This window comes from Scatophagus argus, chromosome 14, assembly GCF_020382885.2.
Source record: "Scatophagus argus isolate fScaArg1 chromosome 14, fScaArg1.pri, whole genome shotgun sequence".
NCBI lineage: Eukaryota > Metazoa > Chordata > Actinopteri > Scatophagidae > Scatophagus > Scatophagus argus.
The window spans coordinates 13,965,243-13,981,822 of NC_058506.1; the positions used below are offsets into that span (position 1 = coordinate 13,965,243).

The 16,580-nt window shown below is 42.2% G+C and overlaps 3 protein-coding genes across 3 annotated transcripts; 1 reads left to right on the forward strand and 2 right to left on the reverse strand.

Annotated features, from left to right (window-relative positions):
* The first annotated feature begins 134 nt into the window (after positions 1-134).
* abhd11 (abhydrolase domain containing 11) lies at positions 135-5,899 on the forward strand. Its single transcript, XM_046409971.1, has 6 exons — positions 135-394; positions 1,615-1,750; positions 2,151-2,324; positions 2,488-2,658; positions 2,783-2,964; positions 3,731-5,899. The coding sequence occupies exons 1-6, from the start codon at positions 270-272 to the stop codon at positions 3,864-3,866; spliced, it is 924 nt and encodes a 307-aa protein (XP_046265927.1). The 5' UTR covers positions 135-269; the 3' UTR covers positions 3,867-5,899.
* A 107-nt stretch (positions 5,900-6,006) lies between these two features.
* bicdl2l (bicaudal-D-related protein 2-like) lies at positions 6,007-11,290 on the reverse strand. Its single transcript, XM_046409967.1, has 6 exons — positions 10,323-11,290; positions 9,630-9,749; positions 9,383-9,541; positions 8,769-8,845; positions 8,510-8,630; positions 6,007-6,938 (listed from the first exon to the last, which is right to left on the reverse strand). Exons 1-6 carry the CDS (start codon positions 11,097-11,099, stop codon positions 6,576-6,578), a joined length of 1,617 nt encoding a protein of 538 aa, XP_046265923.1. The 5' UTR covers positions 11,100-11,290; the 3' UTR covers positions 6,007-6,575.
* Positions 11,291-12,619: 1,329 nt separating this feature from the next.
* sumf2 (sulfatase modifying factor 2) lies at positions 12,620-15,672 on the reverse strand. Its single transcript, XM_046409968.1, has 9 exons — positions 15,445-15,672; positions 15,205-15,349; positions 14,990-15,104; positions 14,632-14,676; positions 14,393-14,543; positions 14,208-14,263; positions 13,811-13,895; positions 13,449-13,590; positions 12,620-13,368 (listed from the first exon to the last, which is right to left on the reverse strand). The coding sequence occupies exons 1-9, from the start codon at positions 15,524-15,526 to the stop codon at positions 13,266-13,268; spliced, it is 924 nt and encodes a 307-aa protein (XP_046265924.1). The 5' UTR covers positions 15,527-15,672; the 3' UTR covers positions 12,620-13,265.
* Between the last annotated feature and the right edge of the window lie 908 nt (positions 15,673-16,580).

Consider the following 16,580-nt stretch of genomic DNA (forward strand, 5'->3'; position numbering starts at 1 on the left):
AAATGCTCTTAATGGAAATATTCACTCACAAGGTGCTCCACGGAAATCCTTTTGTTTTTCGGCCCCTGCGAGACCAAATTCAGGGATTAAACACCTTCTAATGTGCGTCTGACGTCATGACGCAGAATCAGCTGTTGACGGACTGGTTCCCTTCAATCTCGACCTCCGGGGCGCTGTGTGTACACGCACACGGAGTCTTTGCTGTCACTGTGGCAGTTATTTTAAACGCACATGCTGTTTGTCGACCCGGTGACTGAGCATATGCTGCCATGAGTGCTTTTTGTCGCCTGATCCAGAGAGGACTGCTGAGCGGCCGGCCGTCGTGTCGTTTATTCCCCGGACAGCAGGATTTGTGCGGGGTGGCTCCCATAGTCCGGACAGCGAGCTCATCCAGGTATCCCTGCTAGCTTCCCGGCTAACTGATGCCCTACGTCTGCCTGCGCTGTAGCATGTTGCGGCGGTGCTGGGTGGACATGACAGTCCAGTATTTCTCTTTTGAAGCAGCCAGTTACTCAACCGTGACAGTTTGTCACCGTGTCGTGCCTTTCTTCTGCACTAACCGTTAAGTTTGCACAGTTTACATAAATGACATTCAGGCGTCTGGTTAGCAAGAGGGTTAACCTGCAGTTGAGCTATCATCACCAAAGAGGATTTTAGATATGGGGATCTATGTCCTGCTTTATCTTACTCGGTTATGAAACGATCCCTCCTGCCGTGTTTATCTGGTATATGTTATGTTTTGTTACATGTGCGCAAAGTTACCAGTTTTTTAAGCTAACGTTAAGCCTAGCTAAAACGACTGCTGTCCAATACAACACAAACGCTGTAATAAATCCTACAGATACACTGTTAGGTTTTTGATCAACTCGCTCCACGCTTTTCAGTCTTCAGGTAAGATTTCTTGCAGGTGTTGGTGTAACAGGCTGCAGTGGATTTAGCCAGATGGACCAAATGCAAGCAACTGAATGTGTGCTGACTTTGTGAAGAGCAGTGCAACACGTTATTAACCGCAAAGTTTGCATTCTATAGACTTTGAGTAACAGAACAATAATCATAATAATAATTAAGAGATTAGACAACAATGTAAAATATTTATACGGTTGTCTTGGTGTTTCTGACACACAATTCTGACTGTTTTAATAATTGTTATATTGCTTTTTTCATTGCGTATGTGGGCATGTAATTGGGTTCTCTCGCCATACACCGTTATGCTAACGTCTGTAGTGGTAGAAAAAAATAAAACCTGAAAAAAAACCTGTCTGTACTTGTGTGATTACCTAACGTGATACCAGTAGGTGGAAGCAAAACAGTTCTAACCATATATGTCACAAATCACTGAGTAATCCTGCCACAGTCTTCTTCCCTTTGAGCAATATTCCCTGATGTCCCGTCTGAATGGGACATGGGTCAGATTATGAAAGCAAGGTGCTCTGTAAATTCTTTTTAACTGGGAGATGCAGCATTCAACCCTCATGTTCACTCTGAAATTTTTTGTAACTTGCAGAGTTTTATTACTTTAGATTTATTACATTTCCTGTCTGCGTTGTGGCATAACACTCACCACAAACACAACCATAGAGACTCAGACTAATCAGTCACTTTTTCCCCCCACAGCCCAGTCAACTTGACCTATGATGTCTTTGATGGGAAGGGAGAGAGCACTCCCCTGGTGTTTCTCCACGGCCTTTTTGGCAGTAAATCTAACTTCCACTCGATAGCGAAGTCCCTGGTGCAGCGCACAGGCCGAAAGGTAATGCAGTGATGAAGACCTCAGCCATGTCTGTTAATACATCAAAAGCAATTCATTTTTATGTGCATGAGTCTCTTCTCAGCATCCTGACGCGCGCCTTCAAACAAAAGCACGCATGGAAATGTACGGTCAACCGGTGTGCCGCAAGTCATTTGATACAACTCCTCAGCAGTCTGTTCTTTTGTAATGAATGGGGACAGATAATCTCTTGGCTTGCTTGAAGAAACTCATCATTCCATGTGCACAATACAGCTTTTGTTTGTGCTGTCACTCACCTGAGCTGGGGCCAAAAAAATGGAAACAGCTGACATGAAAGGTTTTTTGTTTGTTTGTTTTCTGCTCTGTTGTCTCTTTCCGTCCCCCCCATTCCAAGTGTCCTAACGGTTCTTTGTCCAGTTAGGTGCTGACTGTAGATGCCCGTAACCATGGCAACAGCCCTCACAACCCGGTGCTGACCTATGAAGCGATGTCCGATGACTTGAAACACCTCCTCACCCAGCTTCACATCGAGAAATGTGTCCTCATCGGCCACAGCATGGGCGGGAAAACGGCCATGGTGACCGCCTTGATGCAGGTAGGCGTTCAGAAGACCTTTGTCATGTACATTTCTGCCCTCTCTGAGCTTAATGATCTTCATGCCACCCTAGATCTCCTGTTTCTATTTTGTCATTGGTTTTCTGTCAATGACATATCCTTTCCGGTCTGTTTAACCCCAGTCTATCTGTCTCTTCTTTTAGCCTAGTTTAGTGGAGAGGTTGGTGGTAGTGGACATCAGTCCTGCCCAATCATCCACTCGCACCAACTTCCGTTATTACATCCAGGCCATGCAGGAGATGAAGATTTCCAGTGACATCCCACGTTCGACAGCCAGACGGATGGCTGAGGATCAGCTGCGCGGTTTGGTCAAGGTCAGGACTCCTTTTTGATTTCAGTGGTTTAAACTGGAATATGTCAGCTGTATTCAGGTAATCAGCCCTACGATTTAAACTCCAAACCTGAAAATGTTTGTATTTAAATCCTGCCTTCCCTCAGGAGCGTTCAGTGCGTCAGTTCCTGCTGACTAACCTGGTGGAGCAGAATGGCCACTATGCCTGGAGGGTCAACTTGGAGGCCATCTCAGCACACCTTGACAACATCATGAGCTTCCCCAGCTTTAACACTGTCTATGAGGGACCCACACTGTTTTTGGGTGGAGCCAGCTCGGCTTATATCAGGTATATCACAGTACAGATGCATACAGACTGTTTATATACTCCACCCTGCACTACCTCACTTTTGGACTACCTCCAGAAACATATTTATTTTACTTACCTTCTTTTATTTTGTTTTTTACCTTATTCTATTTTAGTTTTATTTTATTTTATTCTTCTATTATATGTTACTTGTTACGTTCTATGCATGCACCAATCACCAAGACAAATTCCTAGTAATGTGAAACCTCTTCACTTACAATGGCAATAAAGTCTTTTCTGATTTCTGATTTCTTATAGGTAAAGCTTATTTGCAGTAATTGTCCTTAAAAAGCCTTTTCTGTATTCCACAACCCCTTGAGGAGGTGTACATGCAAGCAAATAAGGAGTCATAGTGTGATTGCAAATACAAAACAGTAAGAAAGAAAATAACAAATAACTAACTGTCATGCAACTACCATCAATGATAAAATGAAATAAAATATACAAAGGTGAATTTAAAAACATGACAACACGATTAAAAACAATAACAAAAAATGAAACCGTGAAATCAAAATAACTGGAAAAAAAGAAAAAAGTTAGCTAATGACTATTAGCATCATCTTCATGATGATATGATAATATGGTCATTTTAATACTCTATACTGAATATATGCCATAAATAGGAAGTACAAATTCCCCTGAATGTACCATTTAACGTGTGAACGCACCAGCCTTGCATCTCACACCTCTCAATCTTTACCCGATATTCTCCTTCCTTGCTCTCTGTCTGTCTTCACCCCTCATCCAGCTCCGAAGATTACCCAGAAATCCAGAGGCTGTTCCCTCATGCTGACATCCAGTATATTCCAGACGCGAGCCACTGGATCCACGCAGATAAGCCGTTAGATTTCATCAGCTCCATCATCTCCTTCCTTCAGTCCTAGCTGCCTCCTGCCCAGCGCTGCAGAACTCTTTTGATGCTCAGCGACTCTGAGCGTCCCGTCACTGAGAATGAAGGTTAGAATTCAGCAGCTTCAGCGAGTGTAGTCATTAATGATGCTAACAGATGCCAACACTGGACCAAACTCACCCTTTTACGACGATCACTTCTTACCCTCAAACAAACTTAGTGCAGTGAAGATGAACTTCTCTTTTGTGTAATTTATCTGGCAAGCAGATAGGGTTCCTCGATTGGCTGGTTTCTAGTTGTGTTTTCATTGATTTTTTTTTTTTGATTAGTATCTAGAAAATAGAAAGGAAAATATCTCCAGTGTAACATAATGGGGCTGTTTTGGAGGTGATGTATTAACCCAAAGAAACTCATTTGCACAGTGCTCGCTTTCTTTATGTTGAAACATATATGCCAGTATAACAGAAAAGTGGCTTTAAGTCAAGTACAGTCTAGGATTGATTAAGTGGACCAGCAGTTCAGTAGTGGGATATGAAAGTTTTGACAGCACTGGAATGAAACAAATGCTGTTATTCATGAGAAGGACTTCTTGGAGAAAAATGAAGAATGTGCAAAGCAAAAATTGTTTGCATTAGTGAGTTTGGTATCGTGTGACAGGAGTTCGGAGCACTGCAAAAAGGCTGTAATACAGACCTTATGTGTACAGATAGTTTGTTGTGGAAACTTATTTTAATGTTAATAATAGTGATATATTCAATGTTTTGGTCTGGAATTTTGTTTCTCATATCCTCTCCCTCTGTGTGTCTGCTGTATGTCAGAGATGAGGATTTACACGTTGGTTACTTTGTCACAATTCCAGGTCATCATAAGCGCTGGTTATATTTTTATGCCAACATAACCCTCTATGAAAACCAAGCTGAAACCCTCAAAATGCAGTATTCCCAATCTGTTTCCTGAACATCTCAGGTTACAACTGGATATGCTAATTATCGTACACTCATACTATTCTCGTGTCTGTCTGGCGATAAGCCGCGGTAATGTTGTTGTGTATTTGTATTTGGTCAGTCTGATCAGTGTTCTGATGAAACACGTTTTACAGATTTATTATCCGTATCTCACTTATCTTTATGACTAAGGTGCAAGGCTATATGAGTGTCTCACAGATATATGCTGCAACAATGTATGTTGTTATCTAACCGTGACAGTGTTAATATCATTTCTGTTTCAATGGGTTTGAACAGTACAGTCCACTGTAGTGAAACTGCCATCTGTATGAATAAGCAGGGTGTTGTAAATTTGTATGTGCCTCTTTTCTCGAGAGCTCTTTTTCCATTTCTGTAAAAACTTGATAAAAAGAAAAAAATCTACAATAATAACTGACAGATTTTAGATTGGCAGCTGGGTTGCCAGGTCTGCGTGACTTTTTTTTTTGTTTTGTTTTGTCTTCTTTCCCACAAAGAATCTAAACAGGTGAGGGAGTATCCCTTCGTGGCACTAGATGTTTACTACAATCACTGTTTTGTGTTTGTTTGATGTGAATGCAGAAGTCTGAAAGGCTTGATACACCAGACCTAAGTTGAGTGAAACTCTCCTTATTTTTTCTTCTTTATGTAAAGCTCCAGTTAGTAGAGAAGCCCCCCCCGTCCTGCTCAGCCAAAGGGCAGATTTGTCTCGTCACATAATATGAATAGATTGTTGACATTTGAATGAGGGCCCTGCTTGAGCTTCTGTAGGATTGCAGTGGGACAAGAACGTGTTGAGGAGGAACTCGATGTCACCAGTATGGAAAAGTGAATTTATTCATTCACACTGAAAAAGCTGAAAATCATCTTTTCAGGATTGTATATGGTTTTACAATGAGCATGCCTTTTCTCTTGTCATCAGGTGTAACTTTGCTGTGCTATATGCGTCTCAGTTTGTTGAACATGTTGCCACAATGGTGGTACTCATTCTAGATAATGCCGTATATAAATTTTAAATGTTTGGAGATGCATATAGGAGTGGATTATATATTATTGAAAATGTACAAACTAATATTATTCAATAAAATAGCAAAAATCTGCAACAGTTTATTCTTTTTCATTTGAGTCTCGCAACATGCAAAGGTGCAATCAGTGAAGGATCCAAAATGATGTAGTGTCTCACAAAATAAACAGCAGGAGATCTGAAGGAACTTTTGTTTTTCTACATAAGAACAGAATTTATTTACAACATGGCAACTAACATTAAAGAAACTACATGGCTCGTTCATGATCATTTCATACATACTGTAAGTAAGTCAAAGCATGCTTTCCTGAGAATACTTAAAGAGCCCTTCCATACATGTTCTAAGACAGAAAACAAAACAAACAAACAAAACAAAAAAAAAAAAACGTGCTCAACTTGGAATAATAATTAGTATCCTGTATGGTTATTCCACAAAAAAGGTGAAATTCCTTTCTTCCTTCCTCCTGTTCACTTGGAGCTGCTGGATGTCTCCTAATGCAGTGAAAAATCCATTCTCTGCATATATGTGCAGAGCTGTAAGCTGCATATTAAACCCCAGCTGGTTCAAATCTACCTGTGATCTCACAAAAAATCAATGTGAAAACAGTTCTCGTGTCACACCCAGCACAAGTGTTGTTCTGCACAGCGAAGCTCAAACATCCAAGTGACAATAAGGACACGTTTCTGACTGGAGGGGGACTCCATACTGTTCTTCATCAGAATGAATGTGTACTCAGAGTGCAAAGTCATCACCGCTTTAATCGAGTGATACCACCTGGAAGCCGCTGTCACCCCCTCCCCACTCTGAATCCTGCCCCGCTGCATCCTGGCCTCCTTGACGACCGGTCCTGCCCCTCCTCAGCTTGTCCCTCCAGCGCAGGGTGCCCGTAGAAGAAGACGCGCTGGAAGTCGGAGCAGCAGAAACCGCAGATCTGGAGATGAAGATCTGGCTCGAGTTGGTCGTAGGCGGGGTCGGCGTAGACGAAGGGATGTTGGATGGCCGCTGGATGGGTGGTTTGTTATGTCTCCTCAGGATGCCCAGGCGGGGCAGCTTCTTCTGGGCCTGCTCCGCCTGCTGCTGAATTTGCAGCTGCTGCTCGAGAATCAGCTGAACGTCCTCCTGAGGCAAGGAACACAAACAGGTCATCAGAGCAGAACAAATAGGGACTTAAAAAGAAAACACTGAGCTTTGACAGGGCTGCTCTCACAGTAATACAGAAGGGGACGGGTGGCCAGAAAAGGATGGGAGGGATGATGATTGTTTTAATACAGAGAGGGAGTTTTTTTCTTTTTTTTAAAAGGTTAAGAGAGCATCATTTAGTTTTTACTTAATCCAAATATGTATTTCTGTCATCTATTGCAAAATTAATTTAAAAATAGCCACAAATGATGGGTTTAGTGTGCACAGTGAATCACCGTTTCAGGGCTTAATTGTCTCACACCACAGTCAACTAGCCAATAGGATCAGTATTCAGTTATGAGAAACACACAATATGGATATTATTGAACAATATTATGGAGATTAGTGGTCAAGTGTTACCTCTTACTATTATGAAAGTTATTATTTATTATGGTTTATTTTAGATTACACCAAATCACCAGCTTTATGATTTAGCTCTTTAGTATTGGTGAAACAAATGGTACCAGTTCAGGGATACTGAGGGGATGACGCAAAGGAAATACTTAAAAGTGAAACATGAGATCGACCCCCACGGTCTAAGCAGCCTCTAAGGAATTCAACAAAACAACAGACCGTCTACAAAGAAAAAAGAAATTGTGACCATTGTATGACTGAAAGAAAGTATGAAGCTACAGAGACAAAAGGGTCTGAAAACTTAACTAGAAATAAAATACAGCTAAGACAAATCTCCAGAGAAATGGGGCTGAAGAGGGCTTTAAACATAATGAATCCAGCTTTTTAACATTTTTTCACACTTCAATGAGACATTGCAGGTAAACTTTGAAAATTATTTTCCGAGAAAATAAGTTGTCTCATCAGTCCTCACACTCTAGTATACACGTATACCCACCAGAAGTATGTAAGAAGTAATATTTAAGATGAGAATCGTATTCAGAGGAGGTTTCAGCAATATAAACGTTGTAGCAGTAAAGCTGACAATATTTTAGCTCTAAATGGCCAACACTTTCTGCAAATGTGCAGTCTCATAAGATCTGAACATTTTATTGTTAATCACACACACCAAAAAAAGTCACTGGGACTCTAAAGCATGCAAACATAAAACACTTAACAGGACTTTAGGTGAAATCAGTGTGGATTTTGTGCGTACAGCTGAAGCAAACTGCTGCTCTCACCAGTAAACAACATTCGTAAAGTGCAGTTTGAGGCTGCAGGCAGCCAGGTGCTCAGCAGGATACCAGCTGGTGAGTGTAGTATGTGTGATTTTTAATTGGATCTTTTATGACTGAACACATTCTGTGCTATGAAAGTACACGTGTGTACACAACACTAATTAGGTGTGTTTTTTTGTGTGTCTCGGTGTGTGCAGTTTCTGTCCTAATTCTTCTCGACTTCTTAGACTAAGTCACGCGTGTTTAAATTTTCCCACCCACTCCATTTTTGCTCAGTTTGAATCCATATTTTCATTTCTATTTTAATTCACAGCCTTCCCTTTTTCACTTTATTCACTATTGTTTTATCTCTGTTAAACATTAAACACGTCTCAGGTTTACCTTCCAGGCCTCGAGCTCCAGTGACAGCTCAAGACGTTTCTGCACAGCCTCCAGCAGCTGGTTGTTCAGCGACATCATCTCGGTTTTACTCCGCAGCAGCTCGGCCTCCATCGCCTTCTTCCTGCGCGGCGAGAACAAAAAGAATGACACGTTCCTCAAAATAGACGCACGTCTTTCAGCTTCCTATTTTTTTTTCCCCATTTAAATCTTGATTCATTCGTCATTTAGAGCAGAGGTGAGCGTGACTGTGCGCACTCACTTCTCTATGGCCTCGTCTCTGTCGTACAGCGCCTGCTGGAGAATAGCGCTCTCCTCTGGCCCTTTTCCGGCTTTGACCTTTTGGATGAACGAGCAGGAGAGGCAGGTTATGCTTTATGTCACATGCTTCACTCTTTTTTTTTGTTAAATCTGACTTCTGACAGGATTCTGGTCTCGTCCCCGTCGTCAGTCACACACCTTGTGACTTTCTCTGACATACCAGAATACTCAGATCACCGATAAGTGTCATTTGTAAACTTGTCAGGCCACATAGCTGAGCTTTAACACCTAATGGTCTGCCAGGGAAACAATGAAAGAGGATGATTCACGAGGCAAGTGTACCTCTGTGCAGGCCTCAGCGTCGACTGCCTTTGACAACATGAATTCCTTGCTGCATTCCCAGAAAATATATAAGTGAGTCTCTTATCATTTGCAGGAGAAGGCAGGTCTCTTGTGTTAACGTGTACAGGGTTAGCCGCCTTAGCTTTATTTCAACTCTTATGTGGAAAGCAAACATTCTTCCAGGTAACATGCCCACTAAAACAAACTCATATTGAGATTGCGGGGGTGTGATCAGGGTCAGAAGGTTTATGTGAGCGCAGGTGTCGCCTTTACCTCTTTGGTGTGGCTGATTGCCAGTGTACGGGCCACAGCCTGCAGCTGCGCCAGGGCATCGTCCAGTTGGTTGTCCCCAGGAGAGGGTTCAGGTGGGCTGGACTCTGGCTCGGTCAGCGGGCGCAGGAGCCTCAAAACGGACAGAACCTCCTCTGTGACCTGGAATATAGAGAAACAAAGCATGACAATCCTGCAGAGTTGTGCAGAAGCACACCTTGTCCTGGTGCTGTGCCTGGGTGACCTTTACCCTCTCTCTGTGCTGGCTCCATCCCAGTCCCTCTCTGCTCTCCTGCAGTTTGTCCACCTGGGCCTTAAGCTTGATGCTTCGTCTCCGAGACAGCTCCACCTCTCTGCGCACTTCTTTAAGCTGTAAACAGTAAATATCCCATCAGTGCATTTGAACAACCACTTGTTTGCTGTGTAGATGACTGTAGTCCAGCACACAGAATGTGCAACCTCATGACATTTTTACCTAACGTAAACAGAAACTTCTAATCTTGATCCTTGTGTGAAATCGCAGACAAGAAATCCAGTTTTACCAGCCGGGATGTTATTCAGTCAACACTTACGAACCGTGTAAATATGTACAAATGAGCTCATTCACAGAAACACCCTCAAAAGACGTGCGGTGATAACTTGAGGAATGATTAACATGAAGTATGAGGTACAAAGTATTCTCTGCAGACATTGTTTCCATCTTTACACTCACAGCTACAAATCAAGCCCTCATGCAAAATCAAGATGTTCACCCAGAAGCTGAGGTTCACTGCACCCAGACTGGTTTTGATCATGATTCATTATGCTGAGGGACAGCTTTGCTCCTGAGTGACAGACCGCAGACACACGTCTCCTCTCTAACATGTCCATACTGTTTGACAAGCCTGTTTCACCAACTCTGTCTCAGTCTAAACAGACAGACATATACAGAGTGTTATCCCACCGTGTCTGAGACATGTCCCAGCGTCCGGCGTCTGCCGAGCGCCCTGCCGCTCCTGATCAGGTCTGGTAAAGTCCCGTCCACGTAGCTCCTCTGGAAGGGGCTCCCACCTTCAGCGGCTGCTGGCTGCGAGGACTCACCTGGGGTGTCCTTCTCCACAGACGGTGAGGCGCTGCCGTCCTCGTTAGCCAGCTCGTCCTCACCGACATCTTTTAAATTGAGTCCCGCGACGAGGCACGAGTTCAGCGGACCAGCACTTTGTCCTTCTTCCAGGTGATCCGAATCCTCCTGCTCTGCATCATCTTCAGGCTCCTCGGGATCCTCTGGTTCTGTTACAGTCACGGAGACTTTGGGTTCTTGTTCTGCTGGCAGGACTGAAGGTCGGCACGATGAGTGTGAGCTCCTGAGTGAACTCCACTGTCTGCCCTCCAGCCTGTTCAGGGTGGAGTAGAGCCTTTCACTGGAGGCGTTGATTCTGGGTCTCAGCCTCTCATTGAGGGCCGAGAAGGACTGAGTGTAGTCCATAATCAGAGGTTGGCAGAGGCAGAATCGGTTAAACCACCTGAAGATTCGGCTTGGTTCTTTGAAAGCATGAAAGAGCAAGAGGAAGACAGAAAAACAAGCAGGAGGGAGGATGACAAACAGAATGTCTCCAAACGAGTTTTTCCTGTGCGTCCTCGCAGGGGACGTGACTTGACATGATGTGATGTCACCGAAGCTGTGGCCGCATGTGGCCCGTCTGGGTTTTCTTCCTTCTTTCCAGTCATTACACAAACACATGACGCGCAAACACACGGCGACAACCACTGCAGGGGAACAAAGGGAGGAGGGATTTTTTTTATTTTTTTGGACTCACATTATTCAGGCTTGACGCACGACACCTGATTTAAACCGCTCACGCACAAAGAGCTGAGGGCTGGACGCGGTGGCAAGTGCAAGAATTAAAGGCACCGCGATTCTCAGGAGTGAAAGAGGTATTCACATGCTGTACGGAAGCCAAAGAGGGCAAGAAGGCGGCTTTTCAGCCTCCAGTTTATCAACAGAAGTCACATTGAAAACTCACCAAATATGGAGATGAATTGTTTTCATCGCACAGTGAGGGAAAAGTAACTACAGCTGTCAAATAAACGTAGTGGTGGAATAGAAAGTACACTATTTGCCTCAGAGGTGGTGGGGTGTAAAAGTATAAAACTGCACAAAAGTTGCAAATACTTGAGTAAGGTACAAGCACCTTAAATTTGTAGTTAAGTTCAACACTATCTTCTCTCCTTATCTGATCAGCAAAAAACTTGCACAGTCAAATCCTGCGATCTGAACTGTTTTAGGGAAATCACCAGATTTAGTCATGCAGTTATGTTAAGAGGGTAATTTTTGGTGACAAACCTCCCACATACACACGATGAGTCAGTGACACATCATATCTTCCTTATTAGTGAATACATGGCGATATGTTTGTGTTGCAGGCAGCACAAGCAGGACCTGGATCTGATTATTTTCAGGCAGGTGTGAGTTGAGACTTTCAGTAACAGCTTGTTCCTCGTAATTTCCTTATTCCAGAGGACCTCTTGATGCTCTGCCAGCTTTATACCTGATAACTCTTGAAGCTGTGGACTGAATTTGTTGTGCTGCATACTTTGCACACTCTGCACACTCTTGCAGGAAGTAGGTCACTGCTCTCATATGAAACCATTCAGGTAGGTAGTCTTTACAGGAAAGCTATACGTCCAAAGGAAACAAAATTCCCAGCACCTGTAAATCTCACTGACTGGCTGACTGTGGCTTTCCTTTGTCTTCCACACAAGGATCTATTGAAAGTATAAAAACAACAATTTGTTTATTTTCTACAGAAGAAGGAAAATGTTGTTTTGAAAGCTTAAGGTTTTCTAGGTATTGAACAAATTAGATTAGTATTGTGCTATTATCATATGAACTACATCTCTAGAGCAAAATAAGGGGATGAGTTTCATAGGAAACACTGCACGGGCTTCAAACATGTACTGTGGAGGTGTTTAGTGAAAATGAGGTGATGTTCAGATATGTTAATGACAAGCTAAAAACAGAAACGAGTCGAATGTAAAGCAGTTGTGCATAATTTTCCCTTTTTCAAAAGACTGCATCTCAAAGTCCCAGCTTGCCCATTTACAATTTATAACACTGTCCACTTACTGTGTGTTACAAAACCTAAACTGCCATCTCTAATTATGCTTTGAATAAATATTTGGTAATTAAAACATGAAAACACATTTTACTCCACTTACATAATATATATTTCTGGAGAAAAGACACAAGGCTTGCCTTTATACAGTTCGTTTGTACTTTAACAAGACTGGATTGGTTATAAAACTTCTTATCTGCGGTGGCCAACAGAATCGGTCCGAACAAACACTCAGCCAGCCACTCGTGATGAGAAACTAAACAGAAAGACAAAGACAGGATTATGGGAGGCCGTGACTAAACCAAAGGACCGATTTACTCTCCAGTCACATAAAAACCACAACAAAAGCTGGATCCCAGTATGTAGCACGAGGACGACCAATGCTGACAGAGTGTCCCATTTCTTCAAGTCATGCCTGTAAAGTTATGGACGGGAGACTTTCATTGTTTTGGGGTGTGAACTATATTATGGAAAAACAGCAACAAGGAACCTTTTTTTGGGAAAATTATTTATTTCTGGAATGTTAGGTGCTAATATTATTGTGTTGATTCTTTAAATTCATTAAAAACAAAGTTCTCCACAGGAGAAATATTTTGTTGCGACGCTCTCACCTTCCTGTCAGCACAATCATATTAATATTCAATGTTAGTCATTAATATTTAATTGGTCCCTTATTTTTTCTTGTTCTTCACTAACTTCAGAGTCGTCAGATCCATTAATAACTTGACTTACCACTTGTTCGAATGAACATTACTGTCTTTCACTTAATATTTTTGACTTCCTGTTTGCTGCTAAAGTTCAGTTTTGTCTTTTTTCTTCCCTTGTTTCTGTCCATCACTGGCAGCACACCTGAATCCCAGGTTATCAGAAGCCGAGTCAGGAGTGTTTCCCATCCTGCAGGACACAGTATCAGTCAGCTCGGACTGTAGTACAGTTGCATTTCTTCTCTCTCTCTCTTTTTTTTAACAACTCACCTGGTTGTGATTCGTGCCTTATGATTAGCTGAACCATCCACTGTGTCAATCCAGGAGGCACCACGCAGCACATACATTGGTTGTGCTCCTGGAAAGGGCGTGGATGTCCATTCCCATGTGTTTCCCATCATGTCGTAGAGTCCTGTGGGAAGAATCAACATCATTCCTTTTAATATTACGAAGCGCACAGTGAGAATCATCAGACTTATCAGATGACGAAGTAAAGCAATCTACGTTAGACTGGTTTTAATAAATGTCTGTAACATCCTTTTCTGTCTAATGTTTTTAACTAATTACATCTCCGTTTCTAATCTTATATCACCTCTTTTTTCTGTTTTTTACTTTAAATAAGGGACAATTACCATAACTGTTCTGGGGAGGGAACGCTGTGACAGGAGAGACTCCATGGTAACCATCTTCTGCAGTGTCTCTATCTGGAAACAATCCCTACAGAAATACAGAAAAAACAGTTATAAAACATGATCCATTGTCATGGGGGGGGGGGGGGGCGTATTTGGTCCATAATGTTTCGGTGGGTGGTGTGTGTCAAAGAACATTCATATGATTGCCACAAACAAAGGCTCCCCCGCAAAACACTGCATTGCAAACAGATGATTAATGCTGTGACTGATCGGTGTATATACCGCATCCCACATAATTAATTCATAAATATATCTGTGAATCCCTCACTTAAACATCCTGTGAGGATAATATACTGTGCTAATGCTACTACAGTATGCATTACTGTTGTAGGCTTACCTGCCACAGGTTGCTTCTGTTGGCCTGGAATTTGTTTCCCCACGGATAAGTCCGACCTGGAACACAACACGCAAAAGAGATAAGAGGACAGCAACCCAACCAATCTTTCAAATAGGAACAAAACTCTATTATGGCAGCACAGAGTATAAAGTACATTCTACGCTTTCAGAGTATAAAGTGTGTACCTTGCAGGCCCCCACGTGCAGCCCACTCCCACTCCTCCTCAGTGGGCAGACGCTTGTCCTTCCACCGGCAGAAGGCCTGAGCATCGTTCCAGCTCACCTGAACCACTGGGAAGTCCAGGCGCTCCCGAATGCCTGAACCAGGTCCTGCGGGCTGAGCAGTGGAGGGTCAAAGGAGTGAAAGGCAGGCAATGAAGGAATGCTGGGAGGCAATGAAAGAAATAACAAAACAAAGACCTCACCTGTCTCCAAAACACTCGTTCCACAGGTAACCACCAAGGAGCAGACTGGGTGAGAAAGATGTGAAAATTAGGCAAAAGTAAAAGTTATTTAATTTAATTCATGGGCTTAGTTGAATTCTGGTTGTGGTCCACAGAGTATTTCAAAGCTGTGAAAAGATGTTACAGTATAGAGTGTGGATCATGATTAAATTGCCACAGCAATGAAATAGATAATGATATTATTTCTGTCCAGATCAATCAGCCCTAGTTGCAGCTGGTAAAACATTTATATTTCCCCTCTGAAATGTAGGGGAGAAGAGGTATAAAGTATCATAAAATGGAGCAACTCAAGTACAAGTACTCAAGTAAGGGCAAGTACCTCAATCCTCTGCGTGACTTTGCTCTTCAGCTCATCTGACACAAAGTCTTGAAACACAAAACTCCATCCAAACGTCTCAGCCTCAGTTTTGTACTTCTGTGCTCTCACAAAGTCTCTGTGATGAATAAATACCAAATCAGACACTTTAATATATTATATTCAACTAACTATCAAAAACTCTAATATTGGTTCTCCCATATCGGAAGATTTAATACCTGAAATCGGCATTTGTGACCGGGTATTTGTCTATTTTAAAAGGCTTCAGTTCAACGTCCTTGGTGGGCGACTCTCCATCTTTCCCATCAGCTGCACTGGTTCCCATTAACATCTTTCCTCCTGGTATATTCAGCATTTCATCTGCTGCAGGTGTGTCAGGAGGAAACTTGTCTCGATCATGCTGACACTGACACAACACATTCTGGTGTGTTCAGAAATTCAAAGGTGTGATTTCTTACCTGCAACTGCCAGCAAGCACACAGTAAACATCCAGGACGTCACTCTAACGTTCATGTTTGTCAAGATAATTTTAGCTGACATAAATTCGCTTTTACTCGGGTATATAGTTGCATATGCAAATACAAGGTTAAGAGTTAACTAGTAGCATAACTTCCAAACTTCAATCCAATGCTAACATTTTCTCTCTCGGACATATTTCACCGTCGCAACGGAAACGAGTTCGTCGACAAACTAGTTCCGTGTGATATAAAGAGTTCCACTTTATTAAAAACGTATACCCACAGGCGTTAATTTGATTTTATGTATACAAATACGTTATATTATACACCTATCAGCCAAAACATTATGACCACTGACAGGTGAAGTGAATAACACGGATTGTCGCTTTACAATGATAACTGGCAGTGGGATATATATATGGTGGGATATAATAGGTATCAAGTAAACATTTTCTCCTTGAAGTTAATGTGTTGGGAGAAAAAGATAACTGCAGTCAAACCAGTTCACTTCGAAAATCACAATAAAATCCCCCCCAAATACGATGCATTAGCATAATAACCAGTTAGTCCATTAATTCAGTTTTTCACCCAATCACTCAATAATACACAAACATAAATAGATAAAGTTTAAAAAATATATAAATATACAAATAAAACAAACAGTAACAGGAAGTTCTGATGTAACATAATCTGATGAAATTGGTTTGTGGAAACAGGAAGTTTTCTTTAAATACCAGCCTGAAATTAGAAGAAAAATAATTGATATGAGATTTTAGAGGACTTTAATTTTGAAATGCTAGTTGTCAGAATTATTGCTTTTATTGTGAAATCAGTTCTGACTGTATTACCCTAATATCTCGTACATACACGCACTGGAAAACAACGCGGGGCCATTTTGGCTATGCTTTTCGAAGTGGAGGTTGGCTTGACTGCAGTGAAAAAATGGGCAAGCGTAAGGATCTGAGCGACTTTGACAAGGGCCGAATTGTGATGGCTAGACGACTTGGTTACAGCCTCTCCAAAACTGCAGCTCTTGTGGGATGTTCCCGGACTGCAGTGGTCAAGACCTACCAAAAGTGGTCCAAGGAAGGAAAACTGGTGAACCGCAGACAGGGTCATGGGCGACCAAGGCTTAT